General features: G+C 38.2%; 2 protein-coding genes and 1 long non-coding RNA gene across 3 annotated transcripts in view; 1 reads left to right on the forward strand and 2 right to left on the reverse strand.

Moving 5' to 3' along the window:
* LOC107836760 (uncharacterized) overlaps positions 1 to 12,008 on the reverse strand; it is a 573,704-nt gene that overhangs the window by 206,704 nt on the left and 354,992 nt on the right. The window lies entirely within an intron of this gene.
* On the forward strand, positions 6,230 to 10,255 carry prkab1b (protein kinase, AMP-activated, beta 1 non-catalytic subunit, b). The gene is made up of 8 exons (XM_007557008.2): positions 6,230 to 6,600; positions 6,742 to 6,902; positions 7,460 to 7,629; positions 7,730 to 7,823; positions 7,950 to 8,064; positions 9,098 to 9,231; positions 9,331 to 9,399; positions 9,954 to 10,255. The coding sequence occupies exons 2-8, from the start codon at positions 6,765 to 6,767 to the stop codon at positions 10,029 to 10,031; spliced, it is 798 nt and encodes a 265-aa protein (XP_007557070.1). The 5' UTR covers positions 6,230 to 6,600; positions 6,742 to 6,764; the 3' UTR covers positions 10,032 to 10,255.
* LOC103141377 (phospholipase A2) overlaps positions 10,796 to 12,008 on the reverse strand; it is a 2,030-nt gene continuing 817 nt past the window's right edge. The window contains exon 4 of the mRNA XM_007557014.2: positions 10,796 to 11,017. Coding sequence (XP_007557076.1) covers positions 10,896 to 11,017 — 122 coding nt within the window. The 3' untranslated portion in view covers positions 10,796 to 10,895. The remainder of the gene's footprint in view (positions 11,018 to 12,008) is intronic.

Consider the following 12,008-nt stretch of genomic DNA (forward strand, 5'->3'; position numbering starts at 1 on the left):
GTACTAGAACGCTGCACTGGCTGTTCACCATAAAGTTACGTTTTCTTTAAATGTTAGCTGAAGAAAAAGAAAAAAGCACTCTTGATCTACAAAATAACCATGTTTTACATTTTGATACACTCGCTGTACCTGCTGCGGGAATTTTAAATGTTTCATTGAAAAAAAAAAAAACTTGTCAACACTGTAACTTTTTCTGATTTTTTTTTTTTTCCCTGTCATTTTATTCCTTATTTTGGGGGGGAAAAAAGAACTTTTTAAAATTCCTAATAAATTATTTTAAAACATTCCACCCTGGCGTCTAGTTCACCCTTTATCTTTTCCATGTACATGTATTCATTTATTTTTTATGTACTTGATGAATGTGGCTTACAGATGATGAAAATGCAGAATTCAGAGTCTCAGAAAATCACCATGACTGAGGTCACTGTGCTGAAGCTCATCGCTAATATTCATCGGCTGATTTGGCCTTTGGGTTGCTAATTTATGAAAAAAAAGTTCCACTAGAATATTTTTAGATTGAGTACTTTCTTTTTGAGTAAGGCCAAAAATCAGAGTGACTGAAGTTAACTCTGGTTCATTCTACTTTCCAATGCCTATATATACAAATTACTCTTGACGTTTTGCTGTTTTATTACTTTTAAAAATTAGTTATCAACAAAATTTGGCTTTTTGAAAAAAAAAAAAAAAAAACTACATGGATGTAAAAGCAATACAAAAGTAAAAACAAGCCAAGGTGGTGCACAGTTGGGCACTGTATTTCAGAGTATGATTTCTTAAATGTTATTTCACAGTGGAATATATCCTCAGCTCAGGTAAATGTTAGCTGTGCACAAAACTGGCTTTTATGATGGCAGCCAAGCGGGACGCAGCAAACGTGGAACAAGTTCTTCTGGTCAGATGAAGCAAATGTTAACACTTTCCAGTTTTTGTTTTTATTTTCCTTCATGCACACAACTTCATGTTGGTCTATCACATTAAGTCACAATAAAACATATTCATGTTTGTAATGGTAGCCAAAATAAAGTATGAAAAAAATAGAGTTAATATAATATACTGCTCAAAAAAATAAAGGGAACATTTCACTTTAATTTTGTGTGTGGCTCCAAATCCAGGCCTCCATTGGTTAATAAATTTGATTTCCATTGATGATTTTTGTGTGATTTTGTTGTCAGCACATTCAACTTTGTACAGAACAAAGTATTCAATGAGAATATTTCATTCGTTCAGATCTAGGATGTGTTATTTGAGTGTTCCCTTTATTTTTTTGAGCAGTGTACTTTTGCAAGGCCTTCCATTGTATAACATTAACTTTATCCACTTTGTTCTTCATCTCTCAGCTGCTTTGTGCTTTTTGTGACCATATTCTTTGTCATTTTGTTTCTTTGTCATTTTTCTAATTATAATTTTCATTTAAAGTGTTACAGATCACTGATATGATAATAGTGAAGTAATTTTCACATCATGAAGCAGTGAAACAGGTTCTGTTCCATTTACACATTTATTTCCCGCGAACCCTCTGAGCCTCAGGTTAGTCTGCCTCCGCCTCCCCGTCGTATTCCTCCGCTGGCTGATTCCTCTCCTCCATCATCACTGCTCCGCTGCCTCCCTTCCCCTGCCTCCACCTTCACCGCCTCTCTGCATCTCAGTGCTGCGGCTTTGACCCTCTGCTCTTCCGGTCTGCTGGGATGTTCGCAGACGGACATGAAGGCCACGCCCTTCTCTTCTTGAACCACGAGGAGCTCAGGGGATCCCTCCTCGTGAGGACATTCCTCCATCTCAGTGTATTCGCCCCCTTCTGCCTCTGGGTCATTAGCACTGTGGTGTGGTTATCCTTGTTCTCGTGAGTTACAACTCGGGCTTAAAGGCAGCGTTTTTCTTTATATGTTTAGTTTAATTGACTCATTTTAAACAACAATTATATGATTTTTGCTGTCAACACGAATGAACTTATGAGCGCAAAAGTTTGGACAAAATTGTTGCAATATCACTTTTTTACGGAGTAGGGTAGGCGATATGGATTTAAAGTTTCATCACGATATTTTGTGGTGCCATTGTAATAATTAAAGTGATGCGAAGTATTTATTACTTCTTTTTAGGTAATTGTATGGCGCTGTCTGCATGACACACTAATCATACCCCCGCAAACAAGTAATACTCTTGAAAAACATTCCCATTTGTAATGTACTTCTTTAGGACACTAGTTGACGTGAAGCAGTGGGATTTGAGTCACTAGACTGCATTCAGTAGCATCATTTAATACATGTATTGATATTTTAATGATGAACAAACTGTGGAGAAAGTAATAACAACAATATGGACATTTTAGTTTTTTTAAAAACATGATCAATTGCAATTTCTCATGACAACAATAAATCAATCAAAAACAAATTATCACGATAAACAATACAATAAATTCCCAGAAGATAATTTAAAGTGCTGTCCTCAAATGAGGAAAAATCCAAAATGTGTTTCTTCTCGCCGCTGTCCAACTGAATTTCCACAGCCATAGCATGGAAGCATATTTGATGGCGTATAATAGCATCAAATATGCTTCCAATTTATGAGCCACCCAAGAGTCCAGCCATGTCCACCGCGCAAAGACAAGCGCTCCATCTCCCGTTACATCATAATACGTCCATAACTCCAGTAAATCCGGCTTCTTTCAGCCTCCTGGTTAGCGTTCACCGCCGGCAGGGTTTTAAGACCTCAACCCATTAGTTATGATTTGACACATCGCATTCGTCTTTTGCCTGCTGGAGACAGTCGAGTTTGTGTGAAGTTGACATCCAAACAGCAGCTGTTGTTTTGAGTAACAAGATGAGGCATGCAGGCAGTCCACAGATATGATTTAGAGATAATAAGAAGGGCGAGCACAGGTGCAGATGGAGCAAATGCAGCTGGATGCAAAAGAAGGGAGCAAATGATTTGTTTATTTTCTTGGCCTTGACTGCCACTCGCCGCTACAGGAAGATATTGTTGCCTTATTGACGAGAACAGTTCAAGCTTTTACAGCAATCTCTCTCAAAAAGACGAAACTCTAACTATTCTTTCTAGGCCTTTGGTGGACAAGATGGTGGAAGAAGGATTTTAAACTTGCAACATTGGCTAACAAGAAGTTCAGTCTGAGAAATCAGTTCAATGAAACACTGGGTAGCTCTGCCTTATGGAGATCCAAGAGTGCCACAATTTGATTAATAATTATGTGAAACAATTACTTGACTATGTGTATTTGATTCAAATTTAAAATAAAAGCAAGTATTTATTACATTTAAGCTTTATTTAACCTGGATGTTCAGTCTAATTATAATTTCACAATTCATAACTTATTGAAATGTGATTGATAAAATTTTTTTCTTTATTTATATAAAACATAATTATTTCAGTTTTTAAGTTGTTTTTTTGAATCACATTTCATTTTCTGTCAAGCATATCTTTTGAAGCCAGTGGGCGGAGCTAATGCTACTCTTGTCATTAAAATTGTCTAAACTTGACTCTTTTTTTTTTCAGGTTAAGCAATTAGTATGTGCAATTTATGGAGATCAAAACAATAAAATCTATTTGTGTTTTAGTTGAAAAGAATTTATATTTATACATTACACTTAATTTACTATTCATTTATTTATACCTTGAAGATTCACAACAAATGTGTCGCCCGTCAGTTCAGCTCAGGTGATTCAGAAAAAATAAAGTGTAATCACTATTATATTCATGTGATGTGTCAATTATCTGTTTGAGAACTTTCTCACAAAGAGTTATTCTCAAATAAACTACGTCAAATGTTTTTTCTGCTTCAAATGAGCTGAACATAAAGTCCCAGGGATTTGGTTTTGACCCTGGAAATCCATTTCCACCGAGAAGAACCGGAAATGTGAATACAAACCTGGTTGAGTCTGAGTGGAGGGAAACCTTCAGAGCTCATTGTTACGATTTAAACCAAGGTTCTGTGCAGCATTTTTAATAAAGGCTGCAAAAGACAGAAGCTACCCAAACATTTATAGTGAGATTAGGTCATTAACTGCTTTATGAGTCCTGACCCATCAAGACTCAATCATCAGAGGAGATTGTTTTGGAGCGTGTCATGAGACATTTTTAGGATTTACTAAGAATGTACTCTTTTAACAAGACTAGCAAGCTCTGAAATTATTTCACCCAAAACAGTCTGCAGCAGAAACACAAACAATTGTAACTTGGTCTTGTATAAGTATCTGTACCCTTTGACCTTTTCCACATTTTGTCATGTTACGGTCACAAACTTCAATGTTAGTTTGTGTCCAAGCTGTTTGAGACACAAAGCTGTCAGCACAAACATGCAGAACAGGTAAATTCAAACAAGGTGAAATGACTTTGAGTTTCTTTGCTGCCCTCTGCTGGAAGCAATCAGATCTTTTAGAAATACTGGTTTTGTACACTTAGTTTTATTCTAACAAACAACAAATATTTTTTTTATTTTATAATTTTTCCGTTTTTATTTGAAGCACTTGGTTTCATCCTTGCATATGAAATATAAATGTGCTTGTTTGGTGTTCTATCCACTCAGACTTTGATCACATTGCTGCTGTTTTTTCATTAGCATGTAGATTAAGATGTTTTGCTGTTTTGCTGCACTTTTACTGCCTCAAGTTTGCATTTTAACCTTAGTTTAGTTTTTAGTTTATGCTTACTTGTATTTTTAGTTGATGTTATGATCTGTAACACCTCAGTCTGGAAGATTGCCATTTTGTTCCACTACGTGTTGCGTATACTGTAGAAATCACAATAAATCTGACTTGATCTTGACCTTTATACAGGTGTAAATTAAAAGTGGAAGATTCATTGTCCTCAAGGTGAGATTTTATAAGATCTGAATGTCATTTCCTCACACTGGTAGGAAGTGTGCGGTGGAACCAAGCCGTAAATATTTATAACAATCAGCTAAAATGTAATGGCGGTGGCACAGCTTGAGGACAAAGACTTTGTTGACAAGCTTTCTGCTTTCAGAATGGTGATGCACACGACGCAGCAATAATTACAAACCCGGACAGGAAGGAAAGGGGCGACCTGGTCTTCGCTAAGCCACTGACGACGCTGTTTATGGCTATTTGGAGTGTATACAGTCCCACCCTGGAAACTGGAGAGCCGTGGGAAACACTGGAGTCAGACATGTTAAGACATAAAGTTTGTTACAAAAGCAAACTAAAGGAGAGAATCGTGAATATAACAAATGATTTGATTGTGTTTAAACTAACGTGTAATGTTTCAGCATTTGGGTCCTCTTTGTCAATCTGGACATAAAAATCTTCACTTTGTGCCTCAAAGTGGTGATGAGATAAATGTTTTAAACTAAATGTAAAAAAAAAAAAAAATGTTTTAAAAACTGGATCATGATCTTTGAGTATTATGGACTGTTATTCTCATCTTCATGCATTTGAATTAATTGACAGTGATCATTTGAAAATAAACAACAGAAATGTAAAACCTTGTCTCATTGAGCCTTCTTCTAATTGTTAGTTAATAACACTACACTAAACGTCTACTGACAAAAGCCTAAGTTGCTGTTCAGGCCCCCAAAACCATCAGGGGCCTTGCATAAATGCTTTAAATTTTATCACAGAACCTATCAACCTAAAGATTGTTTTTCTTTTTTTTTTATTGAAAATGAGAATACCAGTAAATTTGATTTAACAGTTTCAGCAAAGATAATCAAGATAAAATCAGATTTATTTTGTAAAAGTGCAAAGTATAATCTTCATAGTTTGATATTTGTGTTACCATTGTTACACTCTGACGCTACGAGTCATTTGTGAGTGTGTGTGTGTGTGTGTGTGTTTGAGGATTGTTCACATCTGCTCAGCATGTAGTTAGCATGAAGAGGGGGATCAAACATAGTGCTGCTTAAGGCCCCATTTAACCTTGGGCCGGCCCTGTATTGGAACACGTTTACGGGTCAGAACAATAAATTATAATAACAAAACTGTGTACCAAATGTAAAAACAATGTAGATTGATTTTTTTTTTTTTTTTGTACGATCAAGAATATATACTATAATGAAATATTACACACTTTTTTTCCCTGCGGATGACATAAACTAACTCATGAGGAATTGAAAAAAATGAACGTGGCACTCAAGCAGCTCAGGAAATTGTATAACAACAAAATAAAAATGGCTCAATAAGTCCGAGTTGGCACATTTTCTTTTAAAAACTAACTACACAAGATCGTTGACAAGACCCGGAAATGACAGGGTTAATGTCCGGAGAGGGGCGGAAGAGGCGTGTCCTGTCTCACAGACACGCTCAAGTTTCCTCCAAATGGCGAAAACAGCGAAAATAACAGGACGGGGACACTAATAGGCAGGAGAAGCAATTCTGGGAACAATTTGTAATACTGTGACGGTCCAGTCTTTTTCTAGCCAGAGTGTTTTCAGGGAGGTTTTTTTGTTGTTGTTGTTTTTCTTTAGACAGAAACTTCTCCGCTCCAAAGACGGAAACAGCGACCAAACAAGAGACTTTTGACCTGTGAAAGCAGCACCAACACATGCAGGCTGCCCCTAAAGCCAAACCTCCTCCGTCCGACCAGACAGACAACAGCAGGCAAACCGGATATCATCCTGAGATCATACTGGTGGGTTTTTTCTCCCCCTGTGTGTAACGCTGAATCTCTTATCGCATTTGTTTGTTTGTTTGTTTGTTTGTTTTTTGGCGTGGGGTGGGGTCAGGTTGTCTCTGAAAGCAGCAGCTTTTCGTGTGTTTCTGTGCGTTTCAGCGCTTGATGCAGGCAGCGTCAGGATGGGCAACAGCAACAGCGATCGCTCCAGCAGCGAGAGGTCATTCAGAGATGGACCGTCTGGAGGGAAGGAGGCTCGACCCAACATCATGATGGACAGCAACGACGACGCAGAGCTTTTCCACAGGGAAGATCCGAAGGTACGTTCAGCCACAGGTTTCCATTCAAGATCAGTCACCAGCGAAGACGGAGGGACGGCAGCGTCAGGGGTCATTTACATGAATTATGATGGTGACGATATAGACAACGTTGTGAGCTGTCATTCCCAATAAATGTGGCTTTGTTTACAGCATATTAAGCACACCGATGTGTACCGCCCTCCTGTGGTCGTCCTATAAATAATGCAGCATTCAGAAACTTCCCAAACATTTCTGACATTGTCTTAAAGTCCAACACCATGCAAAACAACTGTGTGTCGTGCTTTCAAATTTGGGTTCAGACTCACAGGAGTGGAAAAGTCAGCCACACAGAAAAATCTGCTGGAAATCAAACGGGCTGGTGACTCAGTCGGATTATTCACTTGTTGTATGAGTTTACCTCTGGAAGACTTGAGCTGCATTGGTAAAAGTAACTTCAAATAGATGTCAAGAGAAGATGATTAGGAGCCCCTTTGTTCCCAGCTGTTCAGACAGGAAGTGCTTGGTGTCAGAATAATTGCCTCTGATTGACACCAACCTTTGATGTCTTTCGGGCCCAGGCTTCCCCAGACATACAGGAGTTTCTGGCCTGGCAGCAGGACCTCGACTGCGACAGTAAGGAGCCGGCGCAGGCCAGACCGACCGTTTTCAGATGGGCCGGGTCGGCCAAGGAAGTCTTTGTGTCTGGTTCTTTTAACAACTGGGCCACCAAAATCCCTCTTAACAAGAGGTACCCGAACTACGACTCAAGCTGTGTTAGTCGTTCTCTTCTGACCCAACTGGTGCTTTATCCTTTCAAATACGTTTGACATGTTGCTTCTCAAACACAGTAAGAATAACTTCGTGGCCATTGTGGACCTGCCAGAGGGGGAGCACCAGTACAAGTTTTGCGTTGACGGACAGTGGACTTTGGATCCGACTGGGGTGAGTAAGAGTTTAAGGTTTCTGATGTCACCTCACCACTAAGGGCGACTCGATTTTCCACATCATACGTCAGTCTCGTCTGCTCTCTTAAGTCCTTGTACCAAAGTTCTAATTGTGCTCCAACAGTCCGTGACAACAACCAAGACTGGCACAGTCAACAACGTCATTCAGGTGAATCAAACTGACTTCGAAGTCTTCGATGCCCTCAAGATCGACTCGCAGGACTCAGCGGACATGTTTGGTAAATGGCAGCTGCGTTACTGAAATGCTTTTAGCTACACTAAATGTCATTTGAAACTGAACATTTGAAGCAATGTGTGTTTAAACAAGAGATGTACGGAGTAACTAGCTACGTTTCTTGACTGGCCCTGTGCAGTCAGAAATGTTGCAAACATTAGTGCTAGCAAGTTATAGTAACATCAAGACTGTCGTTTTTGAGTGGGGAAAAAATAGTTTTAAAATGTTTAAAATCTGAAGTGAGGTGAATGACGGCCTTTTTTAAAGGAAACTGTATTTTACATGACGTATTGAGACATATCTACTGATGGCTGGGCTGCAGGATATCAAGAGAGAGCAACACTTTCAGAGGATGACAGTGAATGTTTGAAGAAATTTAGGTTACATTTTTTTAACCTTTGTCTTGCATATAAATATCTTTTGGAAATCTCAGTTAAGGTGGGTATTGAAATTATGTAGTGCTGATGCCTATGCTAACAGTGCTAATCACTGTTACAAGATGCTAATTACACTTTAAAAGTGTCCAAAATCCATATTGTGAAGGCTCTACGACCAGGTTGCACAAGTTGCCTTTTGCAGCTTTCAGAGGCACAAATATGTTTTGCTAGCTCAGGAGATTGATGTTTGGAAAAAAGTCTTGGAATGAAATTTTCACTTATGTGACGCCTCCCAAAATACACATACAAATTAAAGGTAATCACAAAGTACTTGGTGTTTATCAATCATTTTTTGTTTTAATTCAGTTTAATAGCAAATAGAACCACAAACAGCTTTTAGTCAAGATCAGTGCATCTCTAGGTAAAACTGAAACATTTTGGAAATAAATTGCGTTTTGCATTTTTCCTAAAAAGAAAAAAAAAAAATCAGTGCAATTAAAGTTCAGTAAACGTGGACAGTGGCACCACTGCTCTACAAAAATCAGAAGCTGGCCGCCATACTCTGATCGGTGCCTCTTTAGTTTAAACGAGTCTTCATAGTTGTAGACTCAGTCTTCAGCACGTGATTCTTTTTTAACTAAAGTGATCGTTGTGTGTCAGACCTGTCCAGTTCCCCACCCGGGCCCTACCAACAGGACGGATACCTCATCAAGCCAGACGACAAGATCAAGCAGCCTCCTATCTTGCCGCCCCACCTGCTCCAAGTGCTGCTCAACAAGGACACAGGCGTCTCTGTAAGTCCACAGCTCATGCCGGCGCAAGTTTAAGTCTGGAAGTTGCACCTTTTTGTAAGAAATAATCTTTAAAAAAAGTTATTTTGAATCGTCCTTCAGTGTGACCCGACACTACTTCCAGAGCCTAACCACGTCATGCTGAATCACCTGTACGCCCTCTCCATCAAGGTAACGGTCAGAAAGTAGTCCTGCAACCGGCACTAAACATTTACGTCTATGGTTATTTGACCGAATGGATTTTTAGAATAGCATAAGCCTAACTTTCACTTTTTCCTGTTTTCCCTGTTTAAGCTAAATGATTAATAATTTTCAGTTTTGTTTTAAGAGACTTGATCATATATTTTAATTATTATTGTTTTGTTTATTTATCTTGGATATTTAAAATTCTTCCCAGTTCTTTAAAAGTTTTTTTTAAAGAACTTTTAAAGTTCGCTTTAAAACTTTTTGAGACCGCAGCCTCACACTTATCGTTGGCTGCTGTAATGACAATAACATGTCATTATTATTCTGATTATTTTATTAGTTGAAAATTGCCTCAAAATGACAATATTATCGTTTATCACAATAGTTTCTGGGACAATTTATCGTCCAGAAAAAATTTTAATGACAGGCCTAACGCTAACAGAAGACCTAGTATCATGTAGACTCAAGTTCACACCTGGATTGTAATCCAGAAGAAATATTTCAGTACAAATTGTAACGGAAACTTCTTTGTGTTTTAGGACGGGGTGATGGTTCTCAGCGCTACTCACCGATACAAAAAGAAATACGTGACCACTCTCCTCTACAAACCCATATAACCCAGAGAGCCAACCATCAACCTAATGTTCCACACAGCTGCTACTTCTAATGACGATTAATGATGAAACAGGACCAACATTTTTATAACAAAGCATTCTGAACTATTCTTTGATCTCTTGTTTTATCAACTTGTTAATACTAAGCTCTTTTTCTGTTAATATTTTTCACAATGTTTCATACCGTCAATGTGTGAATAAATCAATCTTGCCTTGCCGCATAAGATTATGTGACTGCTTCGAATCATTTTATATCTTGACTCTGGGTTTGATGGTAAATTGCTGATGGGAGACGGTCTGGTTGCACGGGAATCTGTAAAACCACGAGGTTCCTATCCTGAGGAGAAGAAAATGGGATTCGATTGAAAGTATTTTCCAGGTTTGGGGTAAGTGTAGAAACAGATTATATAGAAACTGTGTCGCTTTCGGGCTACTGCTTTCTCTATTTGTCTGAAAGTTCTGTCTTTGCTTTGTGCAGTTTCCTGACCACTCTTCATATTTAACCAATATATTTATACTTAAATATGAGATAAGACAAAGAATTTAAAAACTTTGAGTCTTTAGTTTTGTGGACTTTTGACCTCGGATGTTTTACTCTTTTTATTCTAAAGCAATCGGTCACGATTAACAAACAAACAAAAAAATTTATATCAAAATGAAAACCGATGTCTACAAAATAATGATAGATAACATAAAACACGTGAATCCCCAGCATGCAAAAAGTCCTGCACTGGTTGAAAATAGGAAGCAGTGATGGTGACAGAACGTGAGCAGATCAAACATCTTTTATTTTACGTTCACTAACCAGAAACGCATCAGATTTGGAGGTCGGCTGTGCTGCGCATGTCGTACTCTGTGTGCTGTGACTCAGCTGACACAGAGCTGAGGATCCAGGTGCTTGTTGTCAGGGTCGTATGTGTACCGAGCAAAGCAGTGAGCCGCCACACGGTCGCACTCGCAGACCGCAGCCTCACACTTATCGTTGGCTGCTGTAAACAGGAAAAAAAAAAGTGGGGAAAAAACTCATGAAATTTCCAAAATGTGAATATTTCTTTCTTAATCTTCCAGGATGTTTTAGCTCCATCTTTCTCCCCATCAAACCTGACCACCTTCACTGTCCCAGCTGGGGAAAAAAAGGCTTCTCTTCTGGTTAATGCTCTTTTTGCCTGACTGGCTAGTTTAGCGTGTTCATGATGCTTTTTATTCACCAATTCAGATTTTGTTTGTAAAAAATGTTGAAAACATACGCAAGATACTATTTGTATAAAATGCATGTGAAAGGATCTTGTCCTGTCTAGTAGAGATGTCAGAGTCTGCATATTTTAGTATCAATGCGATACCAACTAAATAAAAACCCTGCAACGCCTATAACGATACCGGTACTGATACTTTTTGTTCGTATCAATACTTCAATATATTTTGATATATCATCAAACTAAGTTTACAGGTCTCTACAAAAATACTTTAATAATGTAAACAAATCATGTTAGCACACATTAACATGATTTGTGTGCATATTTTCTAAATAAAGTACAAATAATTATAATTTGAGAGCAAATCAAACCAAAGTCTATTTTGAGGTAGAGCTAAGAATTTATAACAAAAATCAAATAAAATTTCAAGACGGACGTTAAAACCGAAGCATCGATCTTGTATTGATCTGAAACTGGTACCAACTTGATATTTTCACTATTTTTGGATTGAGCAGCCCACCTCAGCTGACTCAACTTTAGTGACCATTCAAAAACAAGTGTTCTTGCAAAGCGTCTAAAAATACAGCGTTGTCCTTTTTTTACTGTAATGCTGCACAATGTCAGTGAAAACCCACAAGTCATACTACATAGCCAAAGTAACAGAACCAAAATAGACTCAATAGATATCAACAAATCACATCATCTATTGCAGTGTTTCTCAACCCTGGTCCTCACCTCCCCCCTGTCCTGCATGTTTTAGGTATTTCCCTTCTGCCACACACCTGAA

This window comes from Poecilia formosa, unplaced genomic scaffold (genome assembly GCF_000485575.1).
Source record: "Poecilia formosa unplaced genomic scaffold, Poecilia_formosa-5.1.2 Scaffold82, whole genome shotgun sequence".
NCBI lineage: Eukaryota > Metazoa > Chordata > Actinopteri > Cyprinodontiformes > Poeciliidae > Poecilia > Poecilia formosa.